This window comes from Crinia signifera, chromosome 5 (genome assembly GCF_055691185.1).
Source record: "Crinia signifera chromosome 5, ASM5569118v1, whole genome shotgun sequence".
Classification (NCBI taxonomy): domain Eukaryota; kingdom Metazoa; phylum Chordata; class Amphibia; order Anura; family Myobatrachidae; genus Crinia; species Crinia signifera.
Window position 1 is genome coordinate 70995578 of NC_139221.1, and position 25722 is coordinate 71021299.

General features: G+C 41.0%; 2 protein-coding genes across 3 annotated transcripts in view; one reads left to right on the top strand and one right to left on the bottom strand.

Annotated features, from left to right (window-relative positions):
* The window catches only part of LOC146005706 (ethanolaminephosphotransferase 1-like), a 49760-nt gene extending 45174 nt beyond the window's left edge, over positions 1 to 4586 (top strand). The window contains exon 11 of the mRNA XM_083145131.1: positions 4214 to 4586. Within this exon, the coding sequence (XP_083001257.1) occupies positions 4214 to 4226 (13 nt within the window). The 3' untranslated portion in view covers positions 4227 to 4586. The remainder of the gene's footprint in view (positions 1 to 4213) is intronic.
* A 4497-nt stretch (positions 4587 to 9083) lies between these two features.
* MAPRE2 (microtubule associated protein RP/EB family member 2) overlaps positions 9084 to 25722 on the bottom strand; it is a 159883-nt gene continuing 143244 nt past the window's right edge. For both annotated transcript variants that reach the window (XM_083187437.1, XM_083187436.1), the window contains 3 exons: positions 18037 to 18173; positions 17432 to 17590; positions 9084 to 11426 (listed from right to left, as the gene is read on the bottom strand). In XM_083187437.1, coding sequence (XP_083043563.1) covers positions 11349 to 11426; positions 17432 to 17590; positions 18037 to 18173 — 374 coding nt within the window. In that variant the 3' untranslated portion in view covers positions 9084 to 11348. The remainder of the gene's footprint in view (positions 11427 to 17431; positions 17591 to 18036; positions 18174 to 25722) is intronic.

Genomic DNA, 25722 nt, shown 5'->3' on the forward strand with positions numbered 1-25722 from the left:
AAGGCACAAGTTCTGACATTTATATCCAAAATTTGGGCTCAAGGGACTTTCCACATGGACGTCATGTCCTTTTTGTGGGCTGATATTGCCCTTCCATATGCCTTTTTCCCTCTGGCTCTGTTGTTGTGGGTCCTCCAGTAAATCAAAACAGATGTGTCCCAAATATTTTTGGCATACCCTGTCTGGCCCACCAGAGTTTTGTTCCCTTTGATCAGCCTTCTTCACAAGTTCCCAGGCTTCCTCTAGGTACATCCAGAGACTGCTTCCAGGGGAGCACAGACCTACTGAAACATCTTCCACATTGCATGTGGACAGCAACATTACTAAGTTGTTGACCATTCCCAACCTCTGGCCTTGTTTAATGTCTGTTTTAGGCCTATAACAAGATCCATAAATCAATCCATAACTAATGAATTTCTGGCCTGGCATTCCTCTAACCCACCTTCTTCAGGCCCCATTTTTCTGAGCCTAGCTTAACTCTGGACTTCCTAGCCAATAAGCTTGAATCAGGCTTGGCTTATGCTCATATGGCCTGACTCTAGCACTCCTTACCCCGGGCCATAATAAGATTACTTAAAGGTTTCTTCCTATCTAGACTTCCATGTCCATGGCATTCTACTAGGTGGGACATTACTCCCCTTTCTGAACTTCTTGGCCACTATACCACCATCTGCAGATATATTTGGCCTTTCAAAGAAGTTTGCTTTACTGCGAGCCCTTGCCTTTGCAGCCAGACGTGCTGACTTTTCCTTGATCCACATATCTGAAACTCGGATGACCCCTACCCCAATGGGTTTCCATATTATTCTACAGGGACACACAAAAACAAGTTCCATGTAAACACCTCTGGTGGAAAGTGATCTGGTCAGAGACCATTCAGATCTTTATATAGTCAATTGCCAATCCACTTTCTTATCCCTCATGGTACTGTACCTGTGAGGAGTAGCATCATTCTTCTCTCACATGCCAAAAATTTTTTCGTCCTTCCAGACCTTTTTACGACAGGAAGTGGATTGATTCTGCTATGCAGTTATGGAATAGACACTCCACTTCAAAGGCCATCCACTTCACAATGACGCAGATACATGCGTGGCTGCTAGAGGCTTCCCATTACAGCCTGTATTGCAAGCTGCACATTGGTCATCCTCTCAGTTCTTCTTTAGACATTATTGGAGGCCTTAAGATACTGAAAGAATAGCGTTCCTTAGCGCATCGACCAGATGTGTGGCAGTCCTCCTGACGAACAAACACTAGTCTGCAGAAATCTATGATCTGCAGACTCTACTTTGTTCTAGGGAATAGGATTGCCACATAGCAACAGCTCCCACCCTTCCCACCCATTACCTTGCTAGATCTGCAGCTTGTATTAAGGTTTGGTTATATACCTAACCTATCCTTTGATTAAAGCCTCTCCAAAGGCCTAGAAGAAGCAACAAGTGCAGCCACCTAAGGATCAGAAATTATTTCTTCTTCTCTACTATTCTCACAAGTTTGCCTCAGTTTATTACATGACCAGCTATAGTACCACACGGCAGTTATTTCAGTTGATGGTTCTTAATCCAACCCAGTTTTCATTCTTACTCATTCCAGTAAAGTTTCTCAGATCTGATCAGTGTTTGTTATGAATGTTCTAGTTAACATTTTCCCTTTGCATACAACGGACTTGAGTCCTTTCTTAGTATGCATTAACCCTTTGCTGTCCAAATTTTGTTTGCAATTCAAACAGTCTGGATTAAATGTTTATGTTAATAGTCTTTTTTTTTTTTTCAAAAATAGTGTACATTGAATGTTGAACAATGTTAATGTTCTTATTTTAAAGTGGCTCTCCATTGGATCTGCTACTAGGGATAGCGCTAGGGCTGTTGAGCCTGACTACACGTTGGACCTGAAAGGGTTAAGAAATTGTCTCTTGTTCCACCTAACATTGCCATCTGTAAGCTCCTGTAAAATCTGACCTCAGGGGGTGACATGCAGGTGCATGTGACCAGAGTGCACATGCAAGACCTGCCCATGCACACTAGTCACGCACCCGCAGATAAGCTCCCTGCTCCCCTGGTTATGAGAAGGCAAGTTAAAATTTTTCTTTCACCATAACGTCCTAGAATATGTCGGAAGGCTTGCACCCTAACCAACCAGCTGTTTTTAGGTGACAATCCTATTCCCTAGAACAAAGAGTTTGCTGCACTCGCCACGCAGTGGGCCTGGTCGCTACGCTCGGCACACTATTTTATTCTCCCTCTATGGGTGTTGTGGACACCCATAGAGGGAGAAATTGCCGGCATTGCGGTAGTCGGGATTCCGGCATCGGTATTTCGACCGCTGGGATTTTGACTCCATCCGTTGAAAATAAATTAATTACTGCATATTGAGAAAGACAAACAGGGACATGTATACAGAAATCTGCTCACAGGATGTCCGCTGGTGTTTCTGAAGACTATAGTAAGCATATCGTAAAAAGTGTATTTTCTATTATAAAATGATACTATTACACTTGTATAATGTAACTGGTGGAAATTTATTTGACAGAGTTGTGCAAATGTGTCATATTTATGTTTTTTTAGGGGGGGGGGGCTGTTAGGCAGTTAGCAAAGTTTAAAGAGAGATACAATTGTGAGCGATCAGCTCCACAGCCTATAAAATATGAGACAGAAGCTGGTTGGGTGGTGCTCTCTCACACACAATTGTCTCTCTCTTCTGGTTTGGTAAATACCATTCTTATTATGTTTAATATTGATATGTGGAAATTATATTTTAGTTGTGCATATTGATTTTGTTAATTTTATATTTTTATTAAAAGCCAAGGGGATGTTATTGCATCAGAGGAAATCATTCAGTTATCAAATTTCTTTATATGATCATACACATCCTCTGCATCCTCCATATTTCTTACATTACCTTAGAAGGGATTTATTATTCCACATTGCTACACTTTTGGGGTCACTTGTGATTGGATGATGCAAGTGCCTACAGTACAGAATGTACTGGACAGATTAAATAGGGTGATTCCATGTCAGGGATGCTTTATCAAAAAGATGTTCATTGATTACTGCTGAAATTTCAGATCAGTGTATGAATTACACTGATGACAGCAGGTCAAGCCATAGAGGAAAGTAATACATGAAGAAAAGCATACTAACAATGAGCATAACACTATTTATAAACAGGGCAGTTTCTGGTGCCGGGCAAGCTGTGCCAAGACCACATCAGCCGCATAATGACAGAAGCGGGTCGTGTGAATAATTTAAGGGGCATTACTATGTGAGGCATAATATTATGTAAGGGGCATAATTGTGTGTGGTATTAACATGGTACAGGTGTTATTACTGTATGGACTGTAATATGGTAAAAGAGCATTATTGTGTGGGGCATAATGTGGTAATATGGTGTCAGGGGCATTACTGTTTGAGGCATAATATGGTGTCAGGGTATTACTGTGTGGGGCATAATGATGGCAGGGGTATTACTGTGTATGAAATCATTTGGTGTAAGGGGCATTACTGTGTGGGTCATCATATGGTACAAAAGGCATTATTGCATGGGGCATAATCTGATAATACGGTGTCAGGGGTATTACTGTGTGGGGGCATAATATGGAGGGGCATTACTGTGTGGGGCATAATGATGGTAGGGGTAGTGTGGGGCATAATATGATGTAAAGGACCCAATTATGTCGGTGTTGGGTAGTGTTTTCTTGCAAGACCATGGCCAATGCGGTTAAGCCACACCCCCTGCATTGAGGCCATGACCCTTTTTGGATGCAAGTATTTTTTTTTTTTATTAAATTAATTTTAATAAAGTTAAATTGGGGGGGGGGTGCATTTTTTGTGTTGGCACTTTGAGCCAAATTGCCTAGATGCAGCCCTGTTCATAAACAAAGAAATGTCCTGCTTATTAATGTGGCTCTATTGACCACTTTAAATACACGTGTCGTATTTTTCATTACTTGACAATTAATAATAGGCCATTTACTGAAAGCGATGCTATCATTTATGGGCACATGCTCCTTAAGTAAAGGATATACACTGGAGATGACGTAATAGACACTAATATAACCACGTGAGCGGAACCTTTTGAAAACTCATCAAAACTTTATTTTGTCGGTCATCCTACAACATTGATTCTGAGGCTAGATAAGGAGACCACTGTCTCTGTATACATTGTATCTTGCCCCAGTATAGCTTTAATTTAGACATTGTTTTAATCTGTCTTTTAGGGAAATCATCTGACAAAACAGAGTTCACCATTTAATTGTCTTCCATGAAGATGCACTGTGAAGCCTGAAAGTCTAAGGTCTATGACAGAAGCCACCAGAGCAGCTGTCACTTGCAGTAGAATGACTACAGTATATGTTATTGGTCATCTCTGTTTTTCCTGACAAGTATTAGATGGTAATTAGAAGGGGAAGGGGTTGGTATTGCTTTATGTACGTTGCTTACAGAACTTAATGCAATCACAAAGGAGAAAGTGAGAAACAATGTATTTCATTTTTTGTATTTGTTCCTTGTAATAATAAAATCATTCTTATTGTCCAAAATGTATTAATTTGTTTTGTATCCATACCAGAACCATGGGTTGTGTACTGGAGAAGGGATGTGCACAGCAATGGTGGAAAAGCTTAGGCAAACAGCAGATACACTACAGCCACCCCTTAACGTTGGGATCGATATTTCCTTATTGAATCTACTGCAGATATTAAACCCATATTAAAAAGAATTGTAACCGACCATTACTCCATGACATCATCCATCAGGAACAGGTGAGGTTTCTTCCTGGCTCAGAGACAGCACCAGACATGCCTCATTCTCTAGCACCCAGACACAGGCTCGTATCTAGGAGTGTGCTGTCATACATCCATTCAGGGGCGTAGTGAGGGCGCAGCACGAGCTCCAGGCGCCAAAAGTTCATAGAGCTCCGGAGCCGTGCACAGCAAACGGCATCCCTGCCCTGTCTGCCACCCGCCCACTCTCCTCTGTTGTGTCCTGACTGCTGTGCTGCCCGGCCGTGGCTCACACAATATCGTCTGTGTGAGTCATGGCCTGGCGGCGCCGGAGTCAGGACACAATCCCCCCATGGTCCCTACCCGGTCTCCGTTGCGCTGTACACACGCCACAGTTTAAGGAAAAAAAAAAAAGGTACAGTGATGGGGTGGAGGCTCAGGCAAACTGCCCATGCTCCGGGCACCGTGCCAGTTAGCTACGCTGCTGCATCCATCCATCCATTTGGTATGCCTGGAATAGCAGTGATACAGGATGATGGTTGCTTCAATTCATTGGTCCACCAACGATGCATGGAAGGGAGGGGCTAATACAGGCAAGAAAAAACGAATCCCCCAGCACACTGAGAAGGACCAACAACAACAGATGTAAATCCTACATACAAATAGATATGCAGAGATCTCAGTTGCATATATTTGAAAACATATAGTTAAGCCACCAGAAATGCCAAGGTGTCTCTGCATGAAATTAGGTCTTTTTGTGTGTGCATTCTTCTATTAAATATAAGACGCACTCCTCATCCACACAGTCTCTTAGGACTTAAAAAACAAACATACCTAGAACTAGATTCTAAATAACTAGCAGACCATCATCATGTTCACAATACTAAATTGTATTAATTATAAGTCACATATAATTAATAAAATGTAGTATTGTGAACATTAAATGATGGCCTGCTAGTTATTAAGAATCTATACCAATAAAATATACACCTAGTTCTAGGTATGTTTGTTTTTTTAAGTCCTAAGAGACTATGTGGATGAGGAGTGCGTCCTAGTTAAACTGATTTCTTTTTTCTTCTTTGTTCGTATTGCATATTAGTAAATCAGTAGAGAGCACCCTAGCCAGCAAGGAAATATATTTGGATAATATTCCTTTCAGACGGGTATTTATCCATCCACAGGCACATCATTTTTACCCATTATATGGTTCGGGTCTCCCACCCTCTCTTTCTATTAAATATAAGTTTCTTAAATGTATGAAAGTTAACACTACAAAAGAGAGAGAGAGAGAAAAATAACAACATTCTCGCTTTGAGAATCAAACCTGGGTCTCCAAGCATGGAAAGCCGTAAAATTATCCACTGGCCTATGAGACTTGGTGATAGTGACCCATGCTCATATGTCAATGTAAGTAATCCCTTGATACCAGTTATGCTTTTGCTGTATTGGCTAGACTAAAGGATGGTTGCTGTAACATATTGGTTACTATTTTATTAAATGATTTGCCTAGGGGACTCAAGCCACAAGCCTAATGTCAATGCACTGTTGCTTTAAAATGTTCATATGCGTGTGTATACTGTACGCTTTTTTACCACTACAAACAACAAGAGGTGGTCATAGGTGCTGCATCCCCAACGAATAAAAGTCCAATAGTTGTCAATGGCGTCCCCAACACTTAAAATGGACTCCTCAGTGACGTCTATCCTTCTGTCTAGTCGTTATATCCCAATACTGATAACTGACCTGGGGTATAGACCCTATGTTCACATAAGTTTTTTTTTTCTCTTTATCCACCAGGAAATTATGCAAATTCAGCATTCGTATACTTATGCTTGTTTAATAACTACCCAAGCTTACTGACCTGTGGTGAAAAGCCTATATTCACATATGGGTTTCTTTAAAGAAACCCATATGAGAAACACATATGTGAATATAGGGTTTTCACAACAGGTGAGTAAGCTTGGGCAGTTATTAGACAAGCAAATCCTTCCGATCTTGGAAGCTAAGCAGTGTTGGGCCAGGACAGTACCTGGTTGGGAGACCAACAGGGAATACCCTGGTACCATATTCAATAAAACCTATACATCTGGCTGTACATAAATAACTGCAAATGCACTTAAAGAAAGTGAGAGATCAATGACTGTCCAATGATTCTGAGATTGGCAATACACTCGTACCCAATATGGAGATTATGCAAAACATATGAAGGTAAACTTTTTCCAGGCCCGGTGTATTTCCACATTTCTGCGCAACAATTCCACTATATATATATATATATATATATATGAATGACTCGTTCTATATATGTATTTTAGGTATATAACTAATAAAAGATTGCTTCTCTTAAACTGCTATTTTGAAGCTACCACTGTCTTGGTGGGAGCACACCCAAGAGTTTTTCTTTTCTTTCTCTATACCAGTGGTTCCCAAACTGTGTGCCGTGGCACCATGTGGTGCCTCTGGACAATTGCAGGGGTGCCTCAGATTGGTGGTTCAGGACCCATTCATATTTGTCCAGGACCAATGCAATACTCAAAACCAGTGGTGGTGGGTGACCATAATAACATAAGTTGGCAAACAGAAGCAAATCTGGTCCATCTCCACAAAAATTGAACCTAAGGATAACATATAAACACAATTTTCTTCATTTAATATTTTATTCTAAGTTTCTCAGCAAGCAACTTTTGGCATAGGGGTGCTGTGAAAAATATTCTGACACTCTAGGTTGCATTGACTCAAAAAAGTTTGGGAACCACTGCTCTATACAATTATATGTGAAACTACACGTCCCAGCATGCTCTGCCACATGGAATATTTAAGTTATAGCAGGAATGTGTGTTTGATGCAGGTGGAGAGCCACAGGTTATCCAGGCCTGATGTAGACACTGGCAGAGTCATATTTCAGTTGGCAGTTGCAAACTGCACCTAACATGGGGAACACTACCAGAATTGGATGAGTTCATGATACTGAGGATTTAGTCGTATCTGCCATATTGAAATATGTATTTTGATTAGCAGGTGTTAGGTTTGCTTTCATGTTAGATTTATGTGTACAATCTAAATGAATAATAATCTAAATTACTGAAGTTTATTTGACAAATTTAAACTTGTTGTTTTCTTTTGTTTGCTGCTTTATGGAACACATACTGGACAAGGCTAATTTTTCAAATAACTTTTTCTGTGTGAAAGGGTCAACCCGGGTCCTAAATCCCAGGTCTCTGACCCTGGAATATACCAGGGTCAAGGACACGGGATTTACGACCCGAGTCGACCTTTTCACACAGAAGAAATACCCGTGTTATTATAAAAATTGATGCCCAGAACTGAACCCTGATCAGTATAGTTTCCCTTCTTTAAACCTTTTGCAGTTCTACAATATCCTTTTTATCGTGTGATGCCCAGAACTGCACACTGAATTCCAGATGCAGCCTTACCAATGATTTATATAGTGGTAAGATTACGGTGTCATCCATTCCCTCTATACCTGTTATTATGCATGCGAGTATCTCATTTGCCTTTGCAATAGCTCCTCCTGGCTCCTGCTAATGAAAAATTACCATCACAAAATGACTACCCATAACAGCAGACCGTTTTTAAGGATGCTAGAGGAGGCCGCTGTCTCCTCTAGCATCCTCAAAAACTGCCTGCTGTAAGGGGGCGGACATTTTGTACTAATTTTGATTAGCAGGATCCAGGAGAAGCACTGGGACTGCATATAAGTAGATCTGTGGATCCCGCGGCCACAGACACGACGGCTTGCAGCAAAGAGAAGTAAGGCAGGTCCCGGCAGGCAGCAGCGCAGCAATAGCCCCCACAGACCCCTGGCGCCCAAACTTACTCAGTGCCACCCCACCACAGCGGGGCTATTGTTACGCCACTGACCGTACCTTATAACACTGACCCTATCAAATGCAGCCCTCTCCTTACCTGCACATTCCCACTAGTGGATGTGTCACATAAAATTGTGTGATTCATTGGGAACATTCTGATGATGATGATGTTACTGTAATGAACACTGATAACACAAGTGTGAACTAACTATATAACTATTGTTTTAATAGTACTTTCCATTAGGAATTATAACTATAATACAGTAGGTATAATAATTTTTCCAATATATGAGAAGCGTCAAAAAATGAATTCACAAATATGCTTTTAAAACTAATATATTCAGGAAGAAAGGCACCTATCAGCTGTAGGATCAAATCAGAAGCAGCTGCTGATAACCAATATCAGGCAGCTACAAGTAATATGGCTGATGATAGGTGTACAGTACACCAAATGCAGCCTGAACGCTAAGTGTTCATGTCCTTATATAAAGGTGTTGATTAAACAGGCCAATAAACCATTGAACCAAGGAAACCAATTCTAATGTTCATAACTGGTTTGTGTTTTATTATTCATATGCTCTCTTATATGGGTACCTCAGGGTCACTTCTTCCTTCTCAGCTAATTTGTATGGACAAATCGCATCTTATATGGAATCTAGTGGCTTAATAACAGACAGACAATAGTTACAATTTGCCCCCCACGGTGATTAGTTGGTGAAATTGGCATTTTTTTCATTACATATACCTTTTTTTATTAAATATGTAAAAAGATAAAACGCAAGTTATTCACATATTCATAGACAAAAAACCTACTCTATCATGCGACACATTGTGTGTATGGGAAAATGAGTGATACATCTGAATAAGACTCTTTCCATCTACTCAGGACTTCATTACCTGTCTATTTATATTTAACAATACATATGTTTACATTCCTTTCAGTTTACATTTCATATATACCTTTTTATGATGTGCTACCCAGTAAAATAAAAACTATAGCAGAAGGAAATACGGAAAAAAAGTGTAACAAAAACATAGCTAAAACATTAAATATACAGCAGTACAATCCATAAAAGGCAGTATCACTTAATTGTCAGTTCCTAAGCCAATTTCCATCACTTCTTGGCAGCTTTGGATTGTTGGCATTACTTTAACATTGCATGCAAATTAAAATTGCACCTTCATGCAATGGTGGCAGCCATTTTGTGGGATGGCCCAGTATGTAGGCTATTAATTCACCAGGACCAGTGATATCATGGAGGCAGAGTCCTCAATTGCTCTAAGTGAGATGACAGATTACATTCTCATGAGTAAAGGTTTAGCCAACAAAATGGCTGCCTTCATGCAGAATCCAAATGCACTTTACGAATTTTAAAACCGTACATTGTCCAATATGTGGTAGCCATCAATGCCTTGGATACGCCAGGTCGAACGTATAATAGATATTAGAGGTAGTGTATGCATTATTGGGTCATGTTTTTGCTATTCCATTAATACTGCATTAAGATAACTATAGTGCATTACTATTGCTTTTTAAGCATAGTTCACTTTATGATATTGCTGTTGATATATTGTATTACTGCATTATACTGTGTGCTTAGGTAGTTGGCAATTAAGTGAGAATAGGCATTTCTGGAGGGGGCCACTTTGCTGCAATTGCCATAGCTGTGGTTTGACATTTAGTATGTGTAGAAGTGAAGAGATTAATCTGCTTGGTTTGATCTTGTTGTAATGATGAACTGGTTAAAATCCAGGAGAGTGCTGAAAAGCAGACATAGAGCAAATAGATCTAGTTTGTTCCTGTGTGGAATAGATCCACAATGGGCACACAGGTCTATACAAGTTGAATATGCCGCTTAACCCATTGGAAAAACATTTTTTTACCTTTAACTGCAACGCGAGTGGCTATTATTAACAATAACAAAACAAAAATGCAATAAACACTTAGAAAAATATTAATATAATTTTTGTCCAAATAATAACAAAAAATAGAAGCAGTCTGTCCTGGGAAGTGTTGTATATTTTAGGGGAGTAAATATATATATATATGCAGTCCTTGAAAACAAGGATTTCCTTGCATAGGACAGAACTATCCCAAAGCTTTGGAAGACCAGAAAACAAACCGTTTACTTGAATTGTTCAATTAATGTTCTCTGCTGCATTGTAAAGGGTTACCGAGATTAGTAAGTGGTGGGGAGTATAATATACACCACTGGCGTAGCGCACCGAGTCTGCTGTATGCATGCCAGACAGGTGACCTTATCTTCATATATTAGCTGCAATATGGGGAAAAATGTAATACCCCCCTAAAAGATGTCAACACTTCTGCTTTCCAGCCAAATGTTCCACTTAAACTGATACAATACCATGGGACATGTACGTTTCGTATTTAACATAGCACTTTTACATTCGTGATACGTGGTAGTGATGTTTCCTATGACATGGATATATAAATATTGTAAGATATTACAATTAGAAGCAAGCAGTTGGAAAAAACAAGGAAATAGCTCAATTACAAATAAATAAAAAAATATGGGTAAAGATTTGAAATCAATCTGAAACAGTCAAGTGGTACAAGTTGCCGCCATAGCCCCATGCCTTTCTCCATTTTGCTTGGGCGCAGATACAACTTCTGTAAACACTCCTTGGGAAAGTAACTGGTACAGAATGCAGTGGTTTGCTGGCGCTCACTATAGTACATTACATGGTAAGGGTGTGCCGAGAGTGACTGGCCACTCATTGCTCTCCTGAAAGAAAGTTCCATGTGAAATGACAACAGTGAGGAGGGTGGAAGGGAAGGGTCAGTACTCGTCCTGCTGCTCTGGATCCTCCTGAACGTGGTCATGCTCATTGCCATCATGATGGTCTGTGTGGCCCTCCTGGAATAAAGTAACACAATGACAGGTAAAATTTCCTTTTCTAGTAACAAACTATGGATGCAGTAGTCTAAATATGGAAATGCCAGAGGATGGAACTCATGTAAACACCTCCTGATGCCTCTTGTGATCTTCTGCTGCGTGTGAGGATGCAGCATTGAATCATCTGCATGAACACTGAACACTGGCCATCAGATTACTCAGGATGACTGGTGTTTTCACGCTGCTGGAGCTAGTGAAGCTGTGTCTGCAGACACAGCCATGGCCTTGCCATATCCAGAAAGGGGGTCAACATGCCCCCAACTTCTTGAACCCTGACCATGATTGCCCTGAAAATAGCTACAGCATAGGATGCAATGTGATGGTCTCTGCACGACACAGGTCAGAACATGCACTGTACAGAACCTGCTTGTGCACAGATAAACATTGGTGATGTACATTGGGTTTGCGTACATTTTACATACTGTAGAATGATCCATTAATGTTGCTGAAGAACTATAAATTGGCAACCTGAGAGAATATTATACCTGAGAGTGTTTGTATGTTACAGGACAGGACATATCCATATAACATACTGTATGTCACTGCTATGACATCACTATAACATAAGTCACTGTATGAAGAACTGTAATGGCCCCTAAACTGTCGGTAAATAAACTCGATATTCTCTCCCGTGATTACACTAAGTGCAAATGTGTTGAAAATATGAGAATGGATACTTGTTTCCTAGCACGGCGCCCATCGCATCGTATACCAGAAGCCTAAATATGGTATGCGATTGCGGACCCAATCTTGTACAATTAAAAATCGTATAGCATCGTATATGCCATACAATGGCATCCAATGCGATGGTATACGATTTTTAATTGTATAAGCACCCTAATGGGTGCATACAATGTTAAATGGCCCCCCTATACGATTTTTAATTGTATAAGCACCCGAATGGGTGCTTACAATGTTAAAAGCACCCCCCACTATCAACGCCAACCCGAAGCGTGGCGAGCGCAGTGGGGGCGGGGGGCGGTGGTACGCATCCTCCGACCTTTTCATACCCCCACTATCCATGTGGAGTTGAATTTAGATAGTGTGGCGAGCGCAGTGAGCCACCGAGCCCGAATCGTGGCGTGGGGGGTGCATTTAACATTGTAAGCACCCATTAGGGTGCTTATACAATTAAAAATCGTATAGGGGGGCCATTTAGCATTGAAAGCACCCATTAGGGTGCTTATACAATTAAAAATCGTATCGCATCACATGCGGCTATATGGCATGCAAAGCGATACGATGCATAAGATGCCATACGATGCAAATCGTGGGCGCTGTGCTAGGAAAGTATAAGAATTCCCGATATTTCCTTGAACATACCTGTTAACATTTACTATTTTGATTATAGCCTGGTGCTCTCGACAAGCTTCAGAATTCCTCTATATGTTACTTTATATTATTCTATAATCAGGGCATATAATGTAAAGCACACTATATTTATAGTTGTTTTGTATTTGCGTATTTGATATATATTATGGATAACAATAAAATTAATTTGATTTAAAAAAATAAAAACAGACTCCATATTCTATGGACACTTTGATGCTTTATAACCTGTGATATAATGCTGTCACATTTGTCACTTTCGAGACAGACAGGAGCGGTATGTTGTGTTCTTTTAAGAAGGACAATTTACATCCACCTTACATACTGTAACCCTTTACGGTCTATTTCTGGACTTTAAATACATGAAAATAAAAAGTAAAGGTGCCCACGCACGGTGCGACGATCGAATGTGGTGTGAACTTTTAATCTCAAAACGCACTGCATTTAGATCACATAGTACAGTGTTTCTATTGGCTTGCGCGCGTTGCAAGTCAAAAAAGTATGTGCAGCCCTTGCTTTCTGTACTAGATTGCATTGCATCTAATTCAAAGCACAAGCTGATGTAGCGCATCGCATACAATTTGAACTAGAAGCAATGCGGTCTAGTACAGAACGCATGTAGTACAAAGTGTACCGTGTGTGGACATGTGGACTACTCAGCTATCGCTGCCGTCACCTATCCCCATTGGATGCCGATGCGCGCTCCTGTTCAGCTGAAATTGAAAAGCAAAATAGAAAGTGCAGCAAAGACTATATAGTGCAGATGAATGTAGATAGCAGGAATTGTATGTCAATAGCACGAGTTAGCAAAGATTGCACAGCAATCCAAGTCCTATAGCAAAGGAATCTCACCGTGTGTACACACCTTAAGACACTGGTAAATTTATTAATACGGGAGTTCTATTGAAGATAGGATGTTGCCCATAACAACAATCAAATGCTATCTGTTATCTTCAAGAAGGTGAGAATCAAAAACAAGTATTAAAATGTGATTGGTTGCTATGGGCAACATCCATCTTCAACAGAACGCTCATGTTCGTAAATTTAGCCCTGGAAGAGAGGGCAGAAGTTTATAGAAAATAAGGACATTTCCCAAGTTATCTTGTTATTTCCCAGCATTGTATTATGCGTTGCTATGTTCACAACCACACACAGGGCAAAAACCGCTGGTTCCCGTGCTTATCCTTAAAAGCTCGACCTCTGGGGTGCCTTGAGGATATGGTACACTTAGAAAATGCCAGAGGTTCCAATTGCCTTATAAAATGACTTTTGCCAAAATATTCATTGTGCATCAAATATTACTACAGTAAATTATTTCAATGTATGTGTACAGTAGATGTCACCAATGTACAGAAGTGTCTACTAACATCTAGCAACCCTGCTAGTGAAGCCATGTCATTACGTGACTTGGAAGCAAAGAGCATCTTTTTGTTTGACTTTTTCCATTAAAATGAGTCTTCTTTACAAAATTATGGGAATAGAATGCACTTATAATCAGCAGAGTTTGTGTGTGTGTCTCTTTGTGAACAAAAAAAAACGCCCGACGCTAACACGCAGAGGCAGAACTCTGGGAGGCAATGGAGTCATCTGCTGCCGGCTCCTGCTCCCAAGGGGGCACCACCTCTCCTCCCCCTGGAAGTTTAAATTAGTCATTTAAAAGTCAACAATATTGCTTCTGTGGCTGAGTTCTGAAATATTATCTCTATCTATCTATATTTCTGAACAGAAATATATATTTTATATAAGGTTATATAGGATTTTGTGTGTGTGTGTGTGTGTGGGGAGGGGCACCAATATATATCTTGCCTCCGGGCAACTGGAACGAACTTACGCCACTGCTAACACCAGAGCTATCAAGTCACTCCCGCCAGGAATCTGCCTTGGGGCATATTGAGGCAACATGTATGAGGACACATCTGTAGCTTTAAGTGAATGTAAATCTGAATGTCAGCAACAGTAGGAAAACTACTGTAGCACACTTGCCTACTTTCCTGGATCAAAAATAGGGGACACTCCCTGCCCCCTAGAAAGGTAGGCAAATAAATCTGGACTCTGTTTTCCACTTTTCAACCCCCAGCTGTATAAAGCTGGAAAACTCAGAATTATATAGTGGGGAGAGGGCTACAATGCGGTGGCATACCGGCCCTTCGTCACCAGGGACGTCCGGTGAGGTAAATGGCAGGGGAGGCACTGGCTTGTACCAAATCCAAATTTACACACAATATATGAGAGCTGTATGTACTGCTTGAAATTTGGTGAGATTTGATCAGGAATGTGCGGAACAGATAGGCTAGGAGGCACTGCCTCACCTGTCAGACTTTTTACTCCAGAGATTTGACTATCAAAATGATTAAAATAAAACCAGGAAGATATTTATAATATATTATTTTCTTTTTTTATATAATTTTGGCTTACAATGGAGTATGACAGGAAAGGCTTTGCCTCAAATTACCGTACATCACTGCTCGCCACCACCCCAGCCACCTGTGACATGTCACACATACACCACCACCATCACCCCCCCCCCCCCCCCCCCCCCAGCAAGTGTACAGTAGTATATGATCATCACAAACTCGCTAGGAGCGCACAAAGGAGGGAGATATACTAAGCCTTTATAAAGTGGAGAGAGGTAAAGTACCATCTAATCAGCTCGGTTAACTTACCGGTTGTGTTTGAAAAATGACAGCTAGGCACTGATTGGTAGTTTACCTCTCCCCACTTTATCACTTTGTAAGGCTTAGTACATCTGCCCTGGTGTGATATGCCTTCAAAACTCTATATAGACGGAATGATACAAAAGGACTACTTATTTTAAAGCAGATATGTTAGCGACATCTAGTGACCACAAAAGGTGGTGCAATACCTGGACCAGGTTTAGAAATAGCATAATAATAAACTAAAAGTCATAAAAGCTTATTTTTAGAAATCATCTAATCTGCATTTCTGTATTTAGGATTTGACTACAAAGGACGTGACTAGATTATAGTTTGTACACTGGTAATGCATAAGGCTATTTGGCAAATTAATTATTATTAACAGTGTGATATTTTAGTTTTTAGTGTACATTTATTTATTTATAGTGTCTTTTATAGCGCAGCAGGTTCCGTTGCGCTTTACAATGGTAGACAGAGCTAAAACAAACTGGGTAACAACAGACAGACTTGGAGGTAAGAGGGCCCTGCTGCAAGCTTACAATCTATAGGGACATACCGTGATTCCCCAATAATAAGACCTACTCCGAAAATAAGCCCTAGCTAAATCTCCATTTTCCCCAGTCCCTGCACTAAACGACAATGTGTTGAAATATGTGACAAAAAAAGCTAAAAAAACCCATGTCGACCGTTTGATTGTCGACCTAATGACCTGTCCACCTAACCCATGTCGACCTTCAGTCATGTTGACCTTAATGTGTGTCGACCTAGTTGCGGTCTACCAAATGATCCATTCCCCATTAAGGCATGTGGATTCGTTACAGAGCCTCCCTTGTTTTCATTACAGCACTTTAAGAATGTAATTGAAGGGGTTATGGAGGAAGTGGTGTGGGGAAGATGGAATTGCAATCAGATGTGTTATGGAATTATATGCGTTTCATTAATCCATTACTGTCTATAGAAGAAAGTGTCCGATGCTCTGAAATAACATTGTCATTGGTCAGTTCTCATTTTATCCTGTGAAACAAGAGGCTGCAGGCGATCCATCTGGCCCCTATCTGGGTAAGGCCTCCACAGATATACAGTACAGTACTACTTCTGTATCTATTCAGATTTGGCTTCATAAACACTGAAGCAGGTTCATTGGCCGTGAGAACATGGAGCTTATAGTTTCTTAGCTGGAAGGGTTCTGCAGCTGAAGTAATCTCCCCCCCAGCAGTAAATGACTTGTTTCTAGAACAGACCTTGTCCTAATAACGCAGAGGGTCTGGCCGTGAAACTCCGCACATTTCACAGGGAACAGAATGTTTTTATTTTTACATTTTAATTTCGCTAATTTATTTCATGCTCCTAATGCTGTTTATCTAGAGTTAATGTGTTTTGAATCACACAAAACAGTAATGTTATTTTTCATAATACTTCACATTCTGGGAAGGCACAGTTAAAAAACATTCATTAAGATTTGGGTTCAGTTCCTACAAAGCCCTAATGTGTGGCATTTGTATATTCTGCACCCCGTGCTTGCGTGGGTTTCTCCCACAATAAAAAAATATACTGATACAGTAGGTAGGTTAGCTCCCAGTGTACATGTTGTAGGAAATATAGATTGTAAGTTCCACTGGGGCAGGGACTGACGCAAATGGCCTCCGTTTTCGCCCATGACAATTCCACCCCCAAAAAAGTGAACAAGCATGTGCGAAAAATGGCCACAAAAATGCCCATGATTGTATACGGATTTGTGAATCATTGCAGTTTTTTCACCTTGCAGCGCGATTCCCCTCACGCAACTTGACCCCCCACTGGACACCCTCCCACAGCCACTTCTACATCGAAATTCTCCGCTGTTACCTCTATGAACATAGCTTCCACTAGGCTGCATCACTACCTAAGTAGTATACATGGTGCAAGGTTCGATCCCTGGAGTCATCTGACTAATAAGAAACAATAACATGCCAGCAATTAGTTTTCAGAAGCCCAGAAACTCACCTGTTCATCTGTAGCATACAAGACGTCCATTAGTCGTTGGACAAGGTCATCACCTTCTTGTCCGTGTTCCTGGCAGAGTAGTTCAATTTCCCTTAGCTTTCCGAAGTAGAAGTCTCTTTCCTTCTCCACTCCTTCAAGGGCAACTTTCAATGTATGTACCTATCAGTAAATGTACAAAGAAAATGCTAAAACTGGTTTTGCTTTGAAGACAATGCAAAGAAAGCCTCCAGCATTGGCAAGATATTCCAGTGACTAGGAAATAGAAAGACGGACACTATGGTCTGTACATTACATACCTCACTCATCATTAGTTCTAAAATGTGTGCATAGGTATCAACAGATGTATTTGTTTAAATATTAAAATGCGAACGTGAAATTGAGCTAGAGTAACAGGGATCTGAGACACAACTGAAGATGTACAGCATCAAGCCTTGAAGACAGTGGAGTAGTTACCTAAAGCAACCCATCAGTTCCGTCATTTAAAATAGCTGATTGGTTGCCTTATGCAAGTCAACCAAAGGGGGAGCGCAAGCCAGCTAAGATGTTGTCAAGTAACAATTTAAATCATAAAAGCCATGCTAGTCTCACCATGAGGACTGTGTTACCTGCTCATTCAGATGTACAACTTGCGTTTCCAAATCCTTATCACTTTTTAATGAAGAAGTGGGTGCTGCTTTTTTCGCAGATGATGGGCGAGATGATGTGGAGCCTGGTTTTGCAATTGGACTTGATTTTGCAGCTCCTGGAAAAAAAAAAAAAAAAACTTAATTAAAGCAATGTAATACAGATTGAGTATCCCTTATCCATATATCCATTATTTATTCCGAAAACCATACTTTCCAGAATGTACTTTTTGTTGTTGTTGCTAAGAGCACTACTGGAGACACCTGTAACTGGGACTACTGGGGACACCTGTAACTGGGACTACTGGGGACACCTGTAACTGGCACTAAATATGTGCAAGAAAATGATTGCTTGGCATTCACATTCAGTATCTGAGATAGTACACAACTTTGTTTCATGTTGTGAAACCTTGTGTGTATTTCATGTGTTTGTACAACATAAATGCAAGATACATCATTGAAATATAAGTATATTCTGGAATACAGAATAATCCCTTATCCAAAGTGCTTCTGGTTCTGAGCATTTTGGATAAGGAATACACAACCCGTATAAAAGCAATAACATTTACTCCATACATAGCAAACAAATAGTATAAAGACACAACTCTCCTAGCACATCAAGAATGATGTCTGCATTTCTGTCCCCACACAAGTCCTGGACACTAATTTGTAGTCACTATAGGAATCCCTTATATTGGTACACAAAACACTTAGGAAGTAAATGAAGACACCATACTGGTTCTCTTACTTCCAATGTACATTTTCAATAGGGTTTGTGTGCAAAGGTGTGTGTGTATTGGAACGTTCTGACACAGAAACTGCATTACAATGACACGCACACACCCCAGAGAGGGGTATTGTGGACTTGTGGTTAGTTACATGCATACATACATAATGTACATACAAGAATGGTTTTAATGTAAAAGTATTGGAACTGTTTTTAAGAAGTGGTTAAATTGATTTTACACTTTGCAATGAATAGCCTTGTGCCTGATTTTAGGACCAATCACCATATTCAGAGACCATGTATTTTTTCAGAAAACCAAAAAGCTGAATAGATGCACGTACACAAGTCTTATTTTTTTTGAGAGTTCCAAACGACAGATGTAGGATCCAAAGATCATCCAGATAAGCTAGATCAAGAATATTTGCTGTACACCTAATACCCCTTTCAGACCAGTAGCAAATTCCCGGGTTAAAGATTTTCAAACAGGGAATTTGCTGAAAAACCCATATATTTATTTATTGCTGTCATGTGGTGGCTGTGTGCACATTTTTATGCTGCTATGTTTTGAAGAAGGCTCTATTTTACACCCTTTCACACAGGCTACCCAGCAATTACCCGGCATTCTTGAGAGCCGGGTCCATTTTGCTGGGTGAAGCCTGACCCCTATTCACACCAGAACCAAATTCCTGGGTTAAAGCTTTTCAACCCAGGAATTTGCTGAAACCCCCTTTTTTTTTCTTCTTTGGTGTGAAAGGGTCAACACGAGTCTTAAATCCCGGCACTCTGACCCTGCTCTTGACAAGGGTCAGAGTGCCGGGATTTAAGACCCGCGCTGACCCTTTCACACCAAAGAAGAAAAAAAAAGGGTGTTTCAGCAAATTCCTGGGTTGAAAAGCTTTAACCCAGGAATTTGGTTCTGGTGTGAATAGGGGTCAGGCTTCACCCAGCAAAATGGACCCGGCTCTCAAGAATGCCGGGTAATTGCTGGGTAGCCTGTGTGAAAGGGTGTAAAATAGAGCCTTCTTCAAAACATAGCAGCATAAAAATGTGCACACAGCTACCACAAGACAGCAATAAATAAATATATATATATACACTACACTGTAGTCATCTTTGACAAATAGTCATGTCCAGTTGAACGATATTTAGCCTTGTTACTATGAAGCGTCAGTGCACAGTTATTGGGTCACTGATGTCTGTGTGTTCCTATATTTATACTGTGGGAATGAGCATTTCCCATACATTACACAGCACAGAACTCCTCTTCAGCAGAGCTGCATGAAGAACACATTCTTATGCCCTTTTTATGAGTTCAGCAGAATTACATGTAACGGAGTGTGCACCTTTGATGTACTGAATCAAAAGGAAGACATAGCGCTTCGAGATTTTACCCTTAGCAGCCCCCACCGGAGGGGTGTCTCAAACCCCTAAGTAATAATGGGAATTTTAATGATCAACGGTGGCACTCTGGGGTTTAGCAGTGGAATATGTGGGTGTGGGAAGAGACTGTGAGGTTTGATGTGTGACTAGGTTATGTACTATTCAATTCTTTAATCATTTATTCTGTTCATTGGTTCATTGGGGGGAGCAAAAACTGTATACTTGGTTTTCTATAGTTAAATAGTCTTATCGGTAATGTTTATTAATTTGCTGTTATGTACTGAGCAGCAGACAGAGCCCCACACAACAAATACAAAATTCATAGTTCAAAAGAGGACACACCATGACCTGTGAACTAAAAACACGCTCCCGCAAACCCTTTATTTGCGATTGATAAAAATGTTGTTTCCTTTAGTGAGCCATGTGTGTTTTGTATATCTTTACTAAAGGAAGTTTGTGCATCCAACTTATGAGCATATTCCCAGTTCTCCGGTTATCTACCATCTATGGCAGGGGTGGCCAACCGGTCAGAGGTAAAGAGCCGAAAAATATCTGTAGTCAAGCTAAAGAGCCAACAACATGCGCGCGCCTTCGACGTGCGTGCCAAAAAAGGGGCATGGTCTATTTGGACCCCTTGGGTGGGTGTGATACACATATGCCTCCAATAGTGCAGTGCCATATATACATATACCCCCAATAGTGCCAGATACACATATGCTCCCACGGTGCCAGGTATGCCCCCCACAGTGCTGGGTATGCCCCACGGTGCCAAAAAGCTGCTATGCCCCCACAGTGCCAAAAAGCTGCTATGCCCCCACAGTGCCAAAAAGCTGCTATGCCCCCACAGTGCCAAAAAGCTGCTATGCCCCCACAGTGCCAAAAAGCTGCTATGCCCCCACAGTGCCAAAAAGCTGCTATGCCCCCACAGTGCCAAAAAGCTGGTATGCCCCCACAGTGCCAAAAAGCTGGTATGCCCCCACAGTGCCAAAAAGCTGGTATGCCTCCACAGTGCCAAAAAGCTGCTATGCCCCCACAGTGCCAAAAAGCTGCTATGCCCCCACAGTGCCACAAACTGCTATGCCCCCACAGTGCCACAAACTGCTATTCCCCCACAGTGCCACAATCTGCTATGCCCCCACAGTGCCACAACTACTATGCCCCCCACAGTGCAACAATCTGCTATGCTCCCACAGTGCCACAATCTGCTATGCCCCCACAGTGCCACAATCTGCTATGCCCCCACAGTGCTAATTTCCCAGCAGCAGCACTCACTGTTGTTGCTGCTGCTGCCGGGCGGGGAGAGGACAGTCTGGCGTCCCCCTGCAGTCCTTTCATGTCACCGAGGGGAGGAGAGCACAGTACACCGAGCGTCTCCTTCCCCCCTCACTTCCCTGTGACTGGGCCGTCCACCAATCAAAGCTTGCGGGCCGGCTCCTGATTGGCTGCCGGCCCACAAGCTCTGATTGGCGGATGACCCAGTCACAAGGATGCACAGTGAGGGGTAGGCGAGATAAGCGATGCGCACTCTCCTCCCCTCAGAAGGAGAAGGGATTCGAGGAACCGGCAGCGGGTGATGGGGACAGACGGTGGGCAGCAGTGGGAGCAGGAGCCGCACTGTAACAGGGGGAGAGCCGCATGCGGCTCTAGAGCCACAGGTTGGCCACCCCTGATCTATGGCATAGGTTCTCAAACTCATTCCCAAATCACTCACATTTTCCAGGTCACCGGCCTGAAGCACAGTTGCATTCGTTACTCAATGACATTTAAAAAAAAAAACATGGATGGAGCTAATTGTTTCACTTGTGATTCTTTGAGGAGACCTAGAAAACATGAACTTTTTGGAGTCTTGAGGGCCAAGTTTGAGAAATTTTAGCCTATGGCAGTGGTTTTCAAATGCGGTCCTGAAGGTACCCAAATAGTCCAGGTTTAGAAGATATACCTGCTTGTGCATAATCATATTGACTGAGGTACCAATGAAATATCTTTAAGACCTGGACTGTTGGGGTGTCTTGAGAAGCATGTTTGGGAGCCACTGGTCTATAGGATAATGCAATTTCTTAAAGTTAGCAAGGAAAATGTGAATACTTTCTGACAGAATTAACATAAATCTATATGATCTACAATAAGTAAATACTGAAAAGCTGCGCCATGTTGTCTGTCTTCTGATAACATTAACTGGGCCTATAGGAGACCGGAAATCACCAAAAGTGATACAGATCTAAGTGAAGCTGTGTACACATGCTTAGATTTTTTCCCTGTTTTCGATTCGATTTTGCTTATAGAAGCAAAATCGAATCCACAGCGAATGGATTTTAGGACACTTTCGATCCGCGTTCGATTTGATGCACGCTCCCGTTTTGTCAAAATCAAATAGAAAAATCTACTGTGCAGCCAAGGAAATCTTGAATTCAGTAAATCGAATGAGTACATTGTGCCTACATTGTGAAATTGAATCGAATGCAAAAGTACAGATCTAATGCCAAATCGAATGGGATGATCTAATGCCAGATCTAATAGAAAATCGAATCTAACAGGGCTTTAGCTGTTTGTTGTAATCAATTAAACCTAGGGACCCATTGTTTAAAGTGGTCCTGGAGACTTTTCTGAATATTGCTTCTAGAATCATGTTTCTTCAGCCTTGCATGGAAATTAGTTTATTATATCTTGGCTGATTGGACAGGTGGCACAACTAGATTCCCTCTTCACTTCACAGCTGCATTCAGCATTTGTTTGAGTTGCTCCTCTGCAATCAACATCCAGGTAAATATCAAACAACAAAACATGTTTTCATATCCACAAAATATCTTTAACATTTTACAGAGTGATCAATTTAGTGTGAGTTATTTTGCACATGGTCAATGCAAGTATAAGCAGAAATGAGCAAGGTTCTCTTCGTCATCATAAAACTTCTAATTGCATAGGTCTCCAGCACTTTACAGGCAGTAGACTCTACGCCAGGCATGTCCAACGTTGGCCCTCCAGATGTTGTGAAACTACACATCCCAGCATGCTTTGCCACAGTTTGGCTATTAGCGAATGCTAAAACTACGTTGGACATGCCTGCTCTACGCTGTCAGAGTGGCTTTTGGTACAGTACAATTCCCATGATGATAATTTAGCTAAAAAATGTATCGGACTTTTATTATTTTTATTTATTAATTAGTTTAGAAATCACATCCAATATACATAATTAAACAATAGGAAGAATGATATTATGATAAATATGAATTACGAACACTTCCATAGATAAAGCTTTTAATACTTGGTACTGTCCCTGGATAGTATTGGCAGTCTGGAGCTATAATTCTGCACATCGCCTAATTAGATAACTAGTTAGTCTGCTGACAGAGTAATAACAGCCCACACCGCCGCGCACACATATGGTGCTGTCGCCATGCTGCGCTAGGCAATGTGCTTCAGTACATCGCTTTAGTCAGAACAGGTTGCGCTGGGGGGGGGGGGGGGGGGGGGCGCAAACTGACCACGCCTACTGTATTAGCAGATGCCTGATGTGGTTGGGTGCTGCCGCCTGGGTCACCATTCTCCTTGTACATCTGAGAACGTGCACCGAGAGGGATAAGTTCTATCGTTATTACACATGGTACAGAATACTATTCTCACGGAAGAGCACAGACCCAAACATGCCAGGCTCCGTGCCAATCTTATTTTTTCCCTTTCAAGCAGTAGGTGCTTATTTTTAGCAATCCCTTAATCTAGCTGCAGTTTCCAGACACTATTATGAGTCACCAGGCTCTCACAGTGCCTTGTGAGAGGGAGAGCGCTGTACCATCTTCCCAAACTGTCATTTTCCATACAGCACAGCAGGAGAGAATGTCATTTTTATGTTTAAACCATCAATGTGACCTTTACTCTGCAGCATGATCACAGCCAAGGGCACACACTGACTACATACAGTATAACAAGCCACACGGAGTTCTCCGGGTACGGGTCATAGGGACGACACTATGAAGGTCGACATAAATTAGGTAGGCCACTAAAGGTCGGCACATGAAATAGGTCAACATGGCTAAGGTTGACACAATCATTAGGTAGACAATGGGCAGGTCGACAGTCAAAATGTCGACATGGATTTTTCACTTTTTTTTTGTCCCGAATTTGGACTTGGACACCGTATCAATGTACCACTGCGCTTGCCAGGCTTCACTGTGCTCGGCATACGGCCCTCTACGCACTAGGGGCTGGTAGGGTATGCATACTGCCCGTCGTCACAAGTCGGCTTAAAAAAACATGAAAAATTATTTTGACCTTTTGACTGTAGACATTGTTGCATTAATACTTGTGTCGACCTTAGCCTTCATAGTGTTGACCTATTGACCACCTTTCGACTATAGGTACGCCATGTGGGATAATGCATGCGAACCCCATAATTACATATATCAACATGTGGAGAGCGAAGGCCTTGAGGCTACCAAAAACAGATACTGGTGTTCCAACCACACGCACGCGCACAACACACACACACACACACACACACACACACACACACACACACACACAGGCATGTGCACAAATGAATACATGTCAATTCCTAGACACCTCACCAAGTATGTACTGTATATGATTATGCCGAACACAGTTGTGTCAGGAAAGGGGACAAACTGTTGCTTCAGTCCCACAAATAGCTCCCGGTCAGTGCGCCAGAGGAAAAGTGACCTATAAACCTATATGTAATAGGCTGCGATTTTCTGGTCCTTTCATGATTTGCGTGATACCACTAGATTTATATCTGTTATTAGTTTTAATCCAAAAAACCCAACTGATTCTCAATTTAAACCTAATGGCTACCTTGTTTAAATCATATTAGGACAGTAAATGGAAGACTACTACATATGGGCCATATAGTCTATATTTATAGATATAATGATAGATGTATCTTAAGTACAATAACTGACTGCAGAGATCTGGAGGCTTTAAACGAGGACAGTGATCCATGTAACGGGTATTGGAATTTGACATGCTAATGATATTACTAATTACAGGACTAACATATGTTAATTGAGCAAAAAAGACAGAATTGCTATGGTAACCGCTTCCTTTCAAAATTTAGAGACTCATTAACCCAATTAAAAGAAAATACAAGAAAAGCATATATATTATATATATATATATATATATATATATATATATATATATATATATATATATATATATGTGTGTATGCATGTATGTGTGTATGCATGTATGTATGTATGTATGTATGTATGTATATACAGGTCGAGTATCCCGTATCCGAATATCCGTTATCCAAATTATTCCGAAATACGGACTTTCCAGAAAGTGAAATTTTTTTTTTTTTTTTTTGCTAAAAACTCACTGGGGACATTTGTAACAGCATCACTGGGGACATGATATGTAACTGGCACTATATATGTGCAAGACAATGATTGCTTGGCATTCAAATTCAGTGCTGAGATAGTACACACATTTTGTTTCACGTTTTGAAACCTTGTTTTTTGAACAATTAAAATATATTTGTGTGTATTTTATGTGGTAATAAAATATATTTGTGTGTATATTATGTGTTTATACAGCATAAATGA